We start from the raw sequence: 16,263 nt of genomic DNA on the forward strand, positions 1-16,263 counted from the left end.
ATAATGTACTTGAGGCACTCAGCTGGTGCCTGGCATGGAGGGGAGTTCAGTGACTGCTCCTCTGAGGATCATTATCAACATCATCCAGAGGGGGCCCACGACATACCAGGCTGTCAAGGCCACCGCCAAGAAGGTCCACAGCTCCCATCTGCACTGAGGAGGTGGCCAGGGGTGGGCCGCTCACTGGGGGGCCGAGGTCCAGGTTGAGGAGGTCACCCAGCAGGTCGCCCTGGGCGGGGATGACATCTGGCTGCTCCCCAGGAGGTGCTCCAGTAGGGGCTGTCTCAGGGCTCTCTGCGCTCTCACTCCTGCCGGGACACAGAAGTAGGGTGGAGGCATCAGGATGTCTCAGGAAGGTCAAAGAGACCCCAGCCTCCAGGCACCTCCCCCAGGACAGGCACTGAGTCTCCTCACTGTCCCCGACAGGGCTGTCCACACAGCCCCACTGCTTCCCCATTCTCATTCCCACAGCAGGTCCATCTTTCAGGTCCTCCGTAAGGATGAGTGAAGGGAGAGGGCCGCCTGCTTCTAGCCCTCAGCCCATGCTAAGGAGAAAACTGGATGCCAGTGCCCTAGGATGGTGCCACCAGGCCACACCAACCACCTGGGAACAGCACAGGAGGAGGCATGGACAGGCATCTGGAATGAGACAGAACTGGTCTGAGTCCCAGCTCTGCTGGCTGTGAGATCCTGGACCAGTCCCTCAAGCTCTCCTTGTCTCTTGTTCCCACCTGAAGAATGGGGACATTTGCTCTCAGCATTGTCATTAGGATGGAATGAGGTCATCTAGCAAATACCTCATGTATAATAAATAGCTGATAAAAGGTTGTCAGTTTTCCTCAGACTCAGGCCTTGCTGGGGGACAACACACCAGGCCTGAGTGCCTGTGCTGCTAAACTGGGGAAGCAGGTGTGGAGGCTCAGGCCGACTGGCCAGTCTCACTCACGAGGCCGTGCGAGGTGGCAGGCTCTTGTGCACAACGCCCCGGCCCCCCTCCACAAAGGCACTGGGAGGCTTATGGTAGACAGAGGCCAGTGTGCCGATGTAGCAGATAAGCTCGTCCAGCAGTGTGGGCTCAATGAGGTCCGTCTCTTCAGAGATGAGTGGCTTCTCAGCCAACACCACCTCCTTGGCTGCCACCGGGTCCGTGGAAAGCAGGCGCCAGTAGATGTAGCCACGGTCCCGCAGGTCTGGGTTATCCGAGTCCTTGTGGGGGTGAGGAGAAGCCCATGAAACTCAGAGCAGCCAGGTGAGAAGGGAGGAGACCTTCCTGCAGCCATGAGCCAGGTGTGGCACAGGGGTGGCCAATGGGGACAGCAGTCCTGAGTGCTCCCATGAGCCTGCCCCTATACCACCTACAGGGCCATTCCCCAGCCCCAGGCTCATTCCCCATGGTGCTCTACTCCAGCCTGGCCATGCCCGCCTCTACTCCCAACCGCCCTCTGTGGCCTGCCCTTCCTGCCCTCAACGCACACCCGCAGGTTTCCATGGGCCCTCCTCCTCTGTCTAGTTTGTCTCAACTTCACTACTTGACCTCACTGCACTTTGTGTTCTAAGCACTCTGAAGGCAGGGAGCTTGGGTAACTCTGGGGCTGGAAGCCAGTTCCACCCACAAGATACCCGTCTTAGGAGCGGGCCTGGCTTCCAGGTCTAGTTCCTGGGACAAAAGTTCCCCTGCTTGAGTGAGGGCTGTGCTGGGCACAGCGGGGAGGTTGGGGCACCCACCTGAGTGGCCAAACTGAGGACCTGCTGCACCAGCTCCTGGGTCTCTGTTGGCTTCTTCAGAAAGAGTTTCACAATGGCTGTCAGCAGCTGCAGCTGGACCTGCAGGGAACAGCGGTGACGAGGAGGAAGTGTGGGCCTCACATGCGGATAGCGGGAAACCAAAAAGGCTTGAAGAGGAAAAGGGTGTTCGAAGTCCCTGGAAGCCAAGCATAGCTATTCTAGGTTTGGGGCTGTCACGGCACACAGGCAAAGGGCCGCCACAGGTGTTGGTGCTGCTGAGCAGCCAGACCTCGGCATCACTCACTCAGGAAGGAGCTGAGCACTGGACTATTTGGCAAACCCAAGCAGGCCACGGGTGCTGTCCAGCCTTAGGGTTTTAGAAACCTGTTGGAGCTCTAGACTTCACAGAGCTATGAGAAGCTCACATGTGTGGCTGGAGTGCTTCTTATCGGGACCATCTGTCAACAAGTGGCGACAGTTCCATGGAGGCCCAGGGCACTGGGGCAGAAGGGCCCACAGAGCCTGCCGTCAAGGACCTGTGCTTCTACCAGAGGGTGGGAATCATTCTTGGTGGCCCTCCACCGGCCCCTGCCACACACCTGAACATACCCAAAGCTGCCCTCATCCTGGCCAACACCTCCTTATCCTTCAGATCTCATGGCAACCCCACCTCCAGACCCCCCCATGCTTCTGCAGCCTCTTCCACCCCCTCACAGCGCCACCAGTTGCTGGCTGTCCTGTGCAGTGAGCCCCCTGTGGGCTGGAGTGATGTCTGTCTTGCTTACTGCCGTGTCACTAATTACTGCCCAATCTAGTGCCTGGTGTATAGCAGGCACTTAAGAAATACTTGCTGACTGAAGAAACATCTATGCGAGAACAAGTCTCTGCACATAATCCTTCCTTAGTCACAGTCTCATTTTTGCTAGTCCTAGGACAAGGGGGCAGCCTGAGGCTCCTGGAGTCAGGGGCAGTGGGAGCCCATGGGCTGTGCCAGGGACAGGTCTGCAGCAGGAGGGCAGGAGTGGCAGTGCAGGAAGCCCAGCAGCAGCCATGCTGACGGCATCTCTGGCACCTGCCCAGCAGGAGGGCACTTGTGCAGGGAAGGCTGACAGCAGCAGGCAGAATGGAGGGCATGTGGTCCTCCAATTCTGGGACGAACCAGAGTCTGCAATTTGGTTACATGTGGGCCAGCAGCAGATGAGCAGTAGGCTGGCTGTTTCCAAGGCAGGAGGCAGCCCAGTATCTGGCTTCCAGACTCTAGCCCCTGCCTGGGCAGCCAATGGGAAGCCATTTACCCCCATCTGTAAAGGAGAGGTGTGGCCTACTTCAGGGATTCTTGTGAGCTTTAAAAACAGCAACTTATGGCAGCTTGCTTGGAGCTGGAGTCAGATCACACCTTATTTGAACTCCAGTTCTATCACTTCTCAGCTGGGTGACCCTGGGCAAGTCATTTAGCTTCTCTGAGTCAGTTTCCTAATGTATAAAACAGTCATTACATCTCACAGGGTTAAAGGAGAGTTGATGAAACCACAAATGTAAAGAAGCGGCTGGGCACGATGGCTCACGGCTGTAATCCTAGCACTTTGGGAGGCCGAGGTGGGCAGATCACCTGAGGTCAGGAGTTCGAGACCAGCCTGGCCAACATGGTGAAACCCTGTCTTTACTAAAAATACAAAAATTAGCCGGGCCTGGTGGCAGGCGCCTGTAATCCCAGCTACTTGGGAGGCTGAGGCAGGAGAATTGCTTGAACCCGGGAGGCAGAGGTTGCAGTGAGCCGAGATCTCACCATTGCACTCCAGCATGGGGGACAAGAGCGAGACTTTGTCTCAAAAAAAAAAAAAAGTAAAGAAGCATTGTGTATTCTGCTCACTACGGAACAGCTATCATCATCACAGTCATTATCACCACTACCATCACACGGGGACTCTTGAAAAAGTTCTTCCCAATCCAGTCAGCCAGATGCCTGGAATTATTCATCACTGTCAGATCTGCTGTGGTTCTGGTCAGGTATGCCTCGGGCTATATTGCCAGAGGGAGGTCTGGCCAGGTGCCCAGGGCCCCGGCTCAACAATCCGTTCCAGTTCCTCTCAATACACTCAGGCCGTTAGCCTGCATATTTAGGGCAGCCTTCCTGCAATGATGCCATTACCCCTGCCATCCAGACAGGATGGGATGGCAGGACAGGGCCAGACACAGGCTGGGCTGATATACCACCCTGGCCAAGATATATATATATTTTTTTGAGATGCAGTCTCGCTCTTCTGCCCAAGCTGGAGTGCAGTGGGGTGATCTCAGCTCACTGCAACCTCCGCCTCCTGAGTTCAAGTGATTTTCCTGCCTCAGCCACCTGAGCAGCTAGGATTACAGGCACACGCCACCATACCCGGCTAATTTTTGTATTTTTAGTAAAGACAGGGTTTCACCATGTTGGCCAGGCTGGTCTCGAGCTCCTGACCTCAGGTGATCCGCCCACCTCGGCCTCCCAAAGTACTGGGATTACAGGCGTGAGCCACCGTGCCCAGCTGCTGACCAAGACTTTTTAAGTCTGCTGTCCATGGCTAGAGAGGCCTAGGAGCCAAGGATGAGAAGATTCAACAAGACAATCTAAAATGAGTTTCATAATTGTCAAGCCTGGTGCAGTGGTGCAGGCCCATAGTCCTAGCTATTCAGAATCCTTTGAGCCCAGGAGTTCAAGGCTAGCCTGGGCAAAACATAGTGAGATTTAGCCACTAAAACAAACAAAAAACTCCAAATCGTCAAGCACTAAACAAGTATTCTTTTTTTTTTTTTTTTTGAGACAAGGTCTCGCTCTGTCCCCAGGCTGGAGTGCAGTGGTGTGATCTTGGCTCACTGCGGCCTCAACTTCCCGGGCTCAAGCAATCCTCCCACCTAGGCCTCCCAAGTAGCTGGGACTACAGGTGTGTGCCACCACACCCAGCTAATTTTTTTTTTTTTATAGAGATGAGGTCTCACTATGTTGCCCAGGTTGGTCTCGAACTCCTGGACTCAAAAGATCCTCCTGCCTCGGCCTCCCAAAGTGCTGGGGTTACAGGCGTGAGCCGCTGCACCCAGTTAACAAGTTTTTTTTTCTTTTTTCTTTTTTCTGAGATGGAGTCTTGGTCTGTTGCCCAGCCTGGAGTGCAGTTGTGCGATCTCGGCTCACCACAACCTGCGCCTCCCGTATTTAAGTGATTCTCCTGCCTCAGCCTCCTGAGTGGCTGGGATTACAGACACACACCACCATGCCTGGCTAATTTTTTTATTTTTAGTAGAGACGGAGTTTCATTATGCTGGTCAGGCTGGTCTCAAACTCCTGACCTCAAGTGATCTGCCTGCCTCAGCCTCCCAAAATGCTAGGATTACAGGTGTAAGCCGCTGCACCTGGCCCTAACAAGTATTCTTAAAAGAGCTTTGAACTGTGTTGTGAACCAAAGACGCAAAGTGAACAGGCTACTGAATTACATCACACCCCCACAGCTACCATTAAACTGAGTGCTGGAGCGGGCACTTTACAAACAATGCCCAGCAGTCTTTGCAATAACTGCACTAGAGACAAGGAAATGGGTTTCGTGAGTTCAAGTAACTGTGCTCCAGGCCACACAACAGGGAGGAGCTTGGATCTCAAACTTCAGAGCTCTGTTTCTGTTCACACCACCAGACTCTTGGCTTACCTCTCCCTGTCCAGCTTCTCTCATTCTGGCTTTTTAGAAGGCTTAGCTGCAAAAGACTGACCCTATTATAGGGGCAGAAGCACACCCCTACAGCAGCGGTTCCCAGCCTTTGTAGCACCAGGGACCAGTTTTGTGGAAGACAATCCCCACAGATAGGGGATGGGGGTGGGGGGATGGTTTCGGGATGAAACTGCTCTAACTCAGATCATCAGGCATTAGGTTCTCATAAGGAACATACAACCTAGATCCCTCCCATGTGCAGTTCATAATAGAGTTTGCGCTCCTATGAGAATCTAATGCCACCGCCGATCTGACAGGAGGAGGAGCTGAGGCAGTAATGCTTGCTTGCCCGCTGCTCACCTCCCGCTGTGCAGCCCAGTTCCTTACAGGCCATGGTACCGGGTACCACTCCGTGGCCCAGGGGTTGGGGATCCCTGCCCTACAGGACATCCTCGCAGTGATCCCAGGCAGGACTTGACCGCAGGAGCAGAACCCAGCATAGGCAGGCTTTGCTTCTGAGACAGAGGGAAGAGGCTGGTATTGCAAGCAAAGGCAGTCTGGAGGCAGGTGGCAGTGGGGGGCTGACGGTGGGAATTAGTACTGTGATTCTGAGATGGACATCTGTTGTTTTTGCTCACCCAGCATCTATTCTGTCTTCTGGGAACAGAAACACTGGTTTTCCTTCAGAGCCTCGCCCTTCTTTCTGTCCTTTTCAGTCCACACAGACTGGGATCGGTGCCTGGGAGACCTCGCCAACCAGAGTCACAGTGCCTGGCTCAGGATAATGCAAATAGGTCCTGGGACTTTTGCTGGAGCTACTGAAGGGAGGGGAAAAACTCTTCCCATGGGAGTTATTGTGCTGTAAAGACATAGCCTAGAACTGTTGACTCCTTACAGCTCCCACTCTTGGAAGCCTACCCACGGCAGAAGATAGCTCAATGCCACCATCCAAGCACCCTCAGCCAAGAGTCCCAGAAGGGAGCATGCTACCCATACTTGCCAGCTACTGGAACCAGTTGGTCCCCTTTTTGGCCTGGACTAGTTTGCTTTTGAAACCAATTTGGCCCAAACCAACACTACCATGAATGAGTGTTTATTATGGGCTGGGCATGTGTCAAGGACATTATACAAAGCACCCTAATTTAACTTTCGTAGCAAGAGGATGAGGGAAGATCTAATGATTCTCATTTTACAAATGAAGAAACTGAGGCTCAGAGAGTTAAAGGGACAAGTATAAAGTTACTGAGCCAGGAAGGGGCAGAGGAGGGGTATGGACTCTGGGATCTCTCATTCTAAGTCCCACATTTGGACCCGCCGGGTTACACTGCCCCAGTTGGGCAGCAAAAATTTCTGTGCTCACGAACAGACTAACAGACAGTTCCTAGTTAACTGAGAAAAGAGAATACAAATGACAAGGCAGACATTCAGCCTCATTCATAACAGAAATGCAAACAGAACTACAGTGAGGTACTCCTGTTAGCTACTGGACCGGCAAAAACAAAGCAGAAGTAATGAGAGGGCAATCCCACCATCTGAGACAGGAGTCTAAACCAGCACAACCTCCACAACAGGAATCTGGCAACAGCTACCCAAATCTCAAACTCACATGCCCTTTTCTCTAAGCATCCTGCTCCTATGAATGTATCCTCCAGCTATGCGTGCAGATGTGCATTACACAGGTTATTCTCAGCAGTACTGTTTCAATGAGCACAAGACTGGACACCTAAATACCCACCAGGAGAGGCTGGTTAAATAAAGCATAAATGAATGAGGGCATGGTCTTTGGAGGTATTGGTAACAGAAAAAGGCAAGGTGCTAAACAATTTGAATTTACAGAGTATGCTACAGCAGTGTTTAAAAATAAATGAGAGGGCAGTGTAGTAGATACAGTTGATTCTCACTACTTGAGCAATCCATGTTTGTGAATCTGCCTACTTGCTAAAATTTACTTGTAGCCCCCCAAATCAAGACTCATGGTGCCTTTGCAGTCATTTGCAAATACGTGCAGAACCATGAAAGCTTTGAGTTGCCTGACACACACATTCACAGCTGAGGTCAAATAAGGCAACGCTCGTGTTTCACCTCTCATCCTGTAAACAAGCATCCTTTCCACCACCTATTTAGTGCCATGTTTTTCACATTTTTGAGCTTTTTGTTGATTTCCTTGTTTAAAATGCTCCCTAGCACTTAAGTGCTTGCCTAGTGTCCCCAAGCAAAGAAGGCTGTGATGTGCCTCAGATAAAACACATGTCCTTGATAAGCTTCGCTCAGGCATGAATTACAGTATCAATGGCCATGAGTTCAATGTCAATGAATTGACAATATATATTAACTAAGGTGTTTTTAAACAGAAACACACATTTAAAAAGGTTATTAACTGATCAGTTGACAAAAACATTGTGTCTAGATGCTCACAGAAACCAAACTCTATTATTTGTCCTAGGAGCTATGGTTCAGTACTTGCTAATTCAGTGTCTGCCATGACTATGGAACGGAAGCACTATGAAAAATAAGAATCGGTTGTATATGTGTGTGTATGTTAGATGTGTGTATGCGTGTATAGGAAGGATGGGTGCATGTGTGTGTATCTGTGAGTCTACTGGTGTATTCCTAAATGATCTCCTGACGTTTCCTAAGAAATCAAGAAAAGTGGTGACTTCTGGGAGGAAAATTTGTGTCCTACAAAGTGATAAGAGGGAAACTTTTCACTATATATGCTTTTGTATCAATTTTAAACCAAGTCATGTATTTCCTATTAAAATATGACTATGAAATTAAAACAAAATGAAGAACTTTTGCCTGCCTTCCATGCACACCACCACAGACTGTCTCATGTGTACCCGACTTGACTGTACTGCAGTGAGGAGGAAAATGGTCGGTGTCCATTACGCGTACTTCACTCATCTGTCTGTCAGGGCTGTTTACGAGGTAATAGGAAGGGAGGGTTTCACGGCAGTATGGGCCACAGCGGGGCTGAGCTGCCAGTCATGACTCACACCCTGGCTGGCTCGCTGGCTCACCTGTGTGCTCTCGTCATGGAAGCCCTCGAGGAAGCTCTCCAGTAGCTCATCTGCGTTGTCGATCCGTTCCGCGTACTCGCCCACAATCCAGATCATGGCAGCCCGGGCCTCAGGTTCATCCAGGGAGTCCAGATTCTCACACAGTGTGGCAATCACACTCTCATACCTGGGAGACCAGGGCACAGTTGGTATCTGAGCCCTCAAGGAGAACGGGCAACCCAGGGAAGCCAGACAGGGGCCAGGAGGGACGGGGACCTGCCTCCTAAGACCCCAAGGTGGCAGGTAAAGGGGATCTGAGTTTCTTTTTTATTTTTATTTTTTTTTGAGATGGAGTTTCACTCTGTTGCCCAGGCTGGTGTGCAGTGGTGCGATCTCAGCTCACTGCAACCTCCACCTCCCTGGTTCAAGCAATGCCCCTGCCTCAGCCTCCGGAGTAGCTGGGATTACAGGCACAGGCCACCACACCCAGCTAATTTATTTGTATTTTTAGTAGAAACGTGGTTTCACCATGTTGGCTAGACTAGTCTTGAACTCCTGATCTCAGGCAATCCACCCGCCTCGGCCTCCCAAAGTGCTGGGATTACAGGCATGAGCCACCACACCTGGCCTGGGGATCTGAGTTTCATCTGACACACGTTAGCCCTTATTTTGGCCTAGGGAGCAGAGGAGGGGCAGTGTGGACGAAATAAAAAACAAAGGGTTTCTTTTGAGAATGCCGCTTATGGCCAAGAAGTAAGGAAGAGGAGATTCCTCCTTCCTTTTCCGCCCTGCCATCCCTGTCCCCAGGCAGAACCAGATGCCCTCTCCCTAGTAGGGCGGGCACGCACTTGTTGGGGTACTTGCGGAAGATGTCCTTGATGACCACGATGGCCTCCTGGACCACGTAGTTTACCTTGGTCTGGATGAGGTCGAGCAGCGTGCTCACACAGCGCTCCGCAGATTGCTGCATGGGAAGAGAAGAGTGTGGGCGAGGTCCCTGCACCCCATTTCCAATAGAGCCTCTGATGTCCACGCCTCGGCCAAGGGCTGCAAATCACTTCTGGCACACCTTCCTCATCATAGTGGGAAAACAGGAGAACCCTCTCCCCAGGTAACAGGAGAGAACCAGTACCAAATCATGGCCCTAGGATGGTGGGGACATGGGGAATGAGACTGAGGAGAAGCCAGAGGAAGCGTTCCTGAGAGCCAGGAGGGTCCTTGGAGCTCCTCTAGGCCCGGACCTGAGGGCAAGGTGACTATGCTGCAGTCCAACCCCACCTCTCCTTTTACTTGTTTCAGAAAGGGGGCTCCTGTGTCCAAAAACACTCACAGAACCTCTGACTGCTTCTGCCTTTACTTGCACACACTGCTCTCACGGCCTGCTCTGAAGGAGATTTCTCAGGACGGCATCACAGGCTCCAGAGTGAGCACGCCTCAAGGGGATATATGAGGGGCGACCAGCTATCCTAGGACACTCTAGCCACCAGTGGACCCATTTAAGGAGAATCTGGCTTAGTGGTCAAGGAACATCTCCACAGACGGAGAAAGGAAGGGGATAAAATGCCAGGACGCAGGAGTCTGGAGTGGCCCTGGGGCACTTGGACACAGAGGCACGTGGGCAGCTGAATGATGAAAATATTTGCCAAAAAATGTTCAACAGGCAGGGCCCTTACCCCAGAGCTCTGTGAAGTGAATGCTAAGTCCACTAGCTTGTGGCTACCCCAGCATCTTAACAAATGCTGCAGGAGAACCATGATTATGATGGGTTAATTTGATCGGCAGCAACTCGAAGGCCTAAAGGATACTACAGAGTGAGAAGGAACCCCACCAGATCTGCACAATGCTCGCCATGGGGGCTCCAGTGATGAGCCTCAGGCCTTCCGAGACAAGCAAGCTGGTAGATTCTGCTTGAAATCAGACTGGTTTCCCAGTTTCAGCCCCCTTTCCCTTCTCCAGCCAAAGACAGAGTCCCAAAGCCTCACCTCCACCTTGATGGCGCAGCGGCCAATAGCACGCACAGCCTTCCGTACAAAGTCCACATCCACTTCTGTTGCGTACTCTTTGAGCTCTGCCAACACCTGTGGCCCAAACAGAAAAGATGGGGCTGGGGGGACCTGATGGGGCAATCTGCTGGAACACTGCTAGGCAGTGAATATACACAGACTCCCTAGGAGAGTGGGATTCTGCCTCCTGCTCCAGGTGGAAGGCCCAAGGGAGAGAGCTGGCAGGTGCCTGAAAAGGAAAGAAGGCCTGGACAACCTTGTTTGGGGTTGATCTAGCTAACATATCCAACACCGCGTCGTAAGGGATGACAGGTGATAACACAGAGAAACATTCTTTAGTAACAAAAACATCAGTTCTTTTACTTGCTTACAAAGCCCCGCGTCCCATGCTAAACACTCTTCATGAGATAAACAGTTAATGGTGAGACTGGTCACCTGGGCCAGAGCCTACAGTCTGGTGGTGGTGGAACGGTCCCACACCGAGCCTGTGCCCTGACCATCACACGTGGCTGACCTGGGCGATGTTGGCCTGGGAGGCCAGGCGGATCATGATGTCCAGCTTCTCCAGCTTCACGTAGATAGGGTCATTGTACTTCACGAAGAACACCTTCATCTCATGCTTCAGGATCTCAGGCCTGGTGGCAGGGGAGGATGCCCGGAGAGCAAAAAACAAGGCTTAAGCCCCGTGAGAAAATGCCCTCCCCATTTGCTGGGACATTTCTGGGGTCTGAGGTGGAGCCTGATGTCTGTGAAGGCAGAGTCACTGCCATGGCTGCAAGCTCCTGGGCAGAGGGCCCAGCAACCGGCCTAGCAACCGGCCCGAGCAAGGCTCTGACTGCTCCTGTGTGCCTGAGCACATCACCGGAAGGGAGACGGAGCGCAGTGAGAGATGGCTCACTCACTCTCCAGAGGCAGGGATGGGCTTGGGAATCAGACATATCTCAGTCCCAGTCCCAGCCTGTGACCTCAGCCCTGTTTCCTCACCCATGAAATGGGAATGACACTGTACAGAAACATGTTACTACTGCAGGTCTGGGACTGCTAGGCTCAGAAGGCCTGGCACGTGGCAACTTGGATTTTGAAGTGTTCTCACTGTTCCCTAAATGGTAAAGGTATTTAACTGTGCCTAGACCATTTGTACAAAGAATAGTTTATGCTGAACATGTGCTTCCCTCCTGGGAATCTGGAATTTGTGTAGGTACCCTCAATAACAAACTTGGGTGCCGAGTCTCAAATAGGCTTTCCTGGGCAGAAACATTACATACATGTTACCGCATTTTGTTGTGGGAGGAGTGTGCTCTGTATGACTCCCCATGGGAAGGAGGAGGTACAAGGAAGCCTCTCATGGAATCCTCTAGACTCCACCTGTGTCCTTCTCCCCTGTGACCCAGCCGGGCAGCCCTGCTCTGCTGCTGATAGATTTTTGCTATGGGTATAGCTATATGCTGAGTCCTGGCCGGGCACAGCAGCTCGTGCCTGTCATCTCGGCACTTTGGGAGGCTGGGGCAGGAGGATCGCTTGAGCCCAGGAGTTCAAGACCAGCCTCGGCAACAGAGTGAGACCCTGTCTCAAAAAATATATATATTTAAAAAATATATGCTGAGTCCTGTGAGTACTGCTAGTGAATCCTGAGCATGAGGGTGGTCTTGGGACCCCAACACGGACACAGACCTAATCGGCCTGCTGTAAGAGTAAGACGAGAAGCATCCAGCATGATCGATGCCTGCCTCAGAGAAGGCATCACTAGGCAGGAGCTGTCACTAGCTGAGCCCTTTCGCATGTGTCATTGTTCCTCCCTCAAAGGCAACATCCTTCTGCCTTCCGCCAGTATCACCCACCACATTTTTCCTGAACAAGGAAACTTCAGAGAGGGTGAGAGGCTGGCACTAGGTCACATGGCTAATGTCAGTAAAGATGAGAGTGGGGTGAGAATCCTCTGCCTCTGACTCCTACTCCTATGCCCTTCCAGAACAGAGAGGAGGAAGGAAAAGGTACAAGGACAGATGGTGAGGAAGGGAGAAGACAGGACAGAGAGAAAGGAGAAAACTGGGTACTCTGTGCTGCTGTGCACACTGTGGGGAAGTCCTGGCCAAGCAAGGAGCCTTTGTCGTGCCCCATGGGAGAGGCAAGACCCCGAGCTGGGTAGCAGGAAGATATTTCTGCGATTAGGACTTGGCAAAAGCTGCCAAGGCAGGGCATGGGCAGGGCATGTGTCAGTGACGTGGACAACTTCTTAAGAGATTTACCACGTTAAATATAGCACAGGGAATCCTGCATGCTGATCTGCTCTACTAGTCACTACGCCGCATTAAATCCATGACCCAAGGGCACTGGCGTATAAAGACCCACACTGCAACCAGGAAGCCCTAGTTTCATCCCTTGGTTTAGGAACTCAGAAGGCTTTCCCATATTTACCTCCCTAATATCCCAATTTGACCAATATCTCTGGGGCCCCCAGAGAGTACTAAGACCTAGACTGAAGCTACAACCAGGAGGATGTGCTGTCTTCCAAGAGAAAATGACTAATGAGGCCCCAGTTCTCTGTGTAGCCCCACTCCCAGCCACAGGGCCTGCTGTAACATACGAATGATCAGTGGTTGCTACTGTCAAGTCCCCACTGCTGACTCAGCCATTTGACCAAAAGCTGTGAGGAGAACTCAAGGTCAATCCCCCTCTCCAGAGCTGCAGGGCTCTGCCACTCAGAGCTGCTTCAGAGGAAGAAGGGGATCATGCCATGAACCCCTCCGACCCAGCACTGCTCAATGGTTTTTCTGCTCTCGCCTACCCCCCACTACCACACCGCGTGCCCTGGGAGCAGTGGCTCACTGCTCAGCCATTCTCACAGGAGGGAAGCGGGCGGCACAGCATTCAGAGTGAGTCCAATGTACCCCTCCCTCAGAACTCAAGGTTCCAACCTCAGAGAGTTTGACTAGAGCTACGGACTCTGTCCCCTGAAGAAATGCGCACAGATACACAAAATCTGACAGCCCATTTCAGGACAGCTCGTGGACTATGAAGACAATATCTAGTTTAATCACCAAGCTAGTCTTTACATAGCCTGCTTCCTAGTTAGGTTAAGCCAGGGCTTCTCAACCTCAGCACTGCTGACATTTCGGGCTGGACAGTTACTGTGAGGGGCTATTCTGTGCACTGTAGGATGCTGACCAGCACTCCTAGCCTCTGCCCACTAGAAGCCGGTAGCATGCCCCCTTCAGCTGTGAAAACCAAAGTATCTCCAGACACCACCAAATATCCCTCAGGGGGCAAAGCTGCCACTTTGGTTAAGCCATTCTGGGTTAAGCTATTTGAGATTTCCTGCATGGTGACAGGTCAGTTTCCTTTGAGAGCCCCCATTCCCAGCAGAAGAGGCTCCCCGAGGGGTACGCATGGACGTGTGTGTGGTGACCTCAGTACCTTTTCTGCACGATGAGATTGATGTTGCGCAGGGCCACATACTGCAGCTCTGGCTCAGCTGACAGCAGTGTGACCAGGGGGGGGGCCAGCTTCTTGAGCAGTGTGCCGTAGTAGTCCAAGTCCTTAGACAACATCTCCATGAACTTCATCAGCACCTTCACAGCAGAGAGCACCACAGCGGAGTTGGCGTGGGAGAGCCTGGGGGTGACCCGCTCACAGATGCTGGGGTCCGTCCATTCCAACGGGGCAAACAGGAAAGACAAAGGGAAACATTGTTTTTAGTTACCAAAACAGCATGTCCAGGCCAGGCGTGATAGTTCACGCCTGTAATCCCAGCACTTTGGGAGGCCGAGGTGGGTGGATCACTTGAGGTCAGGAGTTTGAGACAAGCCTGGCCAACATGGTAAAACCTTGTCTCCACCAAAAAATATAAAAATTAGCTGGGCATGGTGGTGAGCACCTGTAGTCCCAGGCACTCGGGAGGCTGAGACACAAGAATTGCCTGAACCCAGGAGGTGGAGGTTGCAGTGAGCCGAGATCGCGCCATTGCACTCCAGCCTGGGGAACAGAGTGAGACCCTGTCTCAAAAAAAAAAAAAAAAAAAAAAAATAGCATGTCCAGCCTGGGCAAAATCATGAGACCCTTCTCTACCAAAAATAATTTTACACATTAGCTGAGTATGGTGGTGCATGCCTGTAGTCCCAGATACTTGGGAGGCTCAGGCAGGAGGACTGCTTTGAGTCCAAGAGTTTGAGGCTGCAGTGAGCTGTGACTGTGCCACTGCACTCCGGCCTGGGAGACAGAGCGAGACCCTGTCACAAACAAACAAATATGTTTTTTGTAGGAGAAAGATCTAAATCTTGGTTCTGCTGCCTGATAACCCCCAGCAGGTTCAAATCACTCTGAGCCTCAGTTTCCTCATTTATAGAATCAAGATGATGATGCCTACTTCACAGGGTTGCTAGGGGCTTAAGTGACATAACGCACGTAAAGAACAAGGCTGGGCAAGGCTGAGGTGGGTGGACTGCTTGATCCCAGGAGTTTGAGACCAGTCTGGGCAACATGGTGAAAACCTGTCTCTATAAAAAACATAAAAATTAGCTGCTCATGTTGGCATGCAGATGTCTGTAGTCCCAGCTACCTGGGAGAATTGATTGAGCCCCGGAGATTGGGGCTGCAGCTCCAGCCTGTGGAACAGAGACCCTGCCAAAAAAAAAAGAACAAGCACAGTACTGGCACGTAGTACATACTGTATAGATGCCAACTCCCCACTTCTTCTGACTTGGAGGGTATCTTGTTGGTTAAGACCATGAGTCAGGTGAGCCCTAGCTGGGGGACCTGCACTATTCCCTCCACCTCTCTAAGCTGGAGCTCCCTCATCTGGAAAGTGGGGGATGATGATGAAAGTTGCATTAAAGACTCTAAAGTGTAGAAAGCACCCGAGAGCCCCAGACACCCAGTGAGAATTCAATGAGCAGTGGCTCTGGCGCTACCCACCTACTGAACTCAACAGAGGTGCCCTGGGCTTCCGCGAGCTCCCAGGCCAGGCCATGCGTATGCCCATAGCTGCCCAAGGCAACTATCCTGCCTACTTGGCTCTGGAGAGGTGAGAAGCAGGCAGGCCTCCCTTTAGGTGTGTCTGAGGGTGGGTTGTGAGGCAAAGCACTAGAAAGGGCCCACTAAGGCCCGAGGCCCAGTGCCTGGTTGGAGCCCCTGAGGACCAGGGTCCTCAAGCTGGGCTGGCAAGCAAGGGGCAGCCCACTCACCTCTGGGCCTCGCGGTCGTCCTTGGGCGTATAGTTGGCGAGGCAGTCCAGGATGAAGATCTGGCCCCACTCGGTGCACTCATTGAGGGCTGTCAGCAGCTTGTTGATGGACTGTGGGTTCAGATCGAGCAGGTTGCTGCTGGGGTGAGACTCGGCAATTTCTGAGAGCGCTGCCACTGCGTTGGCCACCACCTGGTTGAGAGGGTGGAAGGGGCAGAGGCTGGGGGTGCTGCTCACAGGCCAGGGGGCAGTGGGCTAATGATGCTGGCTGGTCAGAGGTCAAATATCCTGAAACAAATATGACCCAATGGGCAGGGTCTGGAGCTGCAACGAGACCCACTCCAAGCACTCACTCTGCTGACTCCTCTGCAAACTGGAACAAAACAAGTGTGCCTGCCATTTAGAAAAACAAGACCTAGCTCCAAGTGCCTAGCCATAGAAAGCATTCCCAGCTTACTAACACAGCAGCGCCTGTCTACCAGCAACAGCAGCTCACTTCAATGCTTGTCAGCTGTGCTTCTCAGAGCTAGGGGATTCCTGCAGAGCTCCTCGAGACTACTGGGAGTGGATAGGGGCTTGCCAGGTGAAGCTCCAGGCCCTCAATCCATTTCCACTAGAGAGGTGTTTTTTTTTGTTTTTTGAGATGGAGTTGTGCTCTGTCGCCCAGGTTGCAGTGCAGTGGTGTG

At 52.2% G+C, this 16,263-nt stretch overlaps 1 protein-coding gene across 7 annotated transcripts in view; it reads right to left on the reverse strand.

Moving 5' to 3' along the window:
- AP1B1 (adaptor related protein complex 1 subunit beta 1) overlaps window positions 1-16,263 on the reverse strand; it is a 61,100-nt gene that overhangs the window by 12,752 nt on the left and 32,085 nt on the right. For all 7 annotated transcript variants that reach the window (XM_030816052.1, XM_003258046.4, XM_003258048.4 and 4 more), the window contains 9 exons: window positions 15,579-15,769; window positions 13,813-14,034; window positions 10,913-11,033; window positions 10,378-10,473; window positions 9,244-9,359; window positions 8,417-8,582; window positions 1,726-1,824; window positions 947-1,206; window positions 107-308 (listed from right to left, as the gene is read on the reverse strand). In XM_030816052.1, coding sequence (XP_030671912.1) covers window positions 107-308; window positions 947-1,206; window positions 1,726-1,824; window positions 8,417-8,582; window positions 9,244-9,359; window positions 10,378-10,473; window positions 10,913-11,033; window positions 13,813-14,034; window positions 15,579-15,769 — 1,473 coding nt within the window. The remainder of the gene's footprint in view (window positions 1-106; window positions 309-946; window positions 1,207-1,725; window positions 1,825-8,416; window positions 8,583-9,243; window positions 9,360-10,377; window positions 10,474-10,912; window positions 11,034-13,812; window positions 14,035-15,578; window positions 15,770-16,263) is intronic.

Source organism: Nomascus leucogenys, chromosome 7b (genome assembly GCF_006542625.1).
Source record: "Nomascus leucogenys isolate Asia chromosome 7b, Asia_NLE_v1, whole genome shotgun sequence".
Lineage (NCBI taxonomy): Eukaryota > Metazoa > Chordata > Mammalia > Primates > Hylobatidae > Nomascus > Nomascus leucogenys.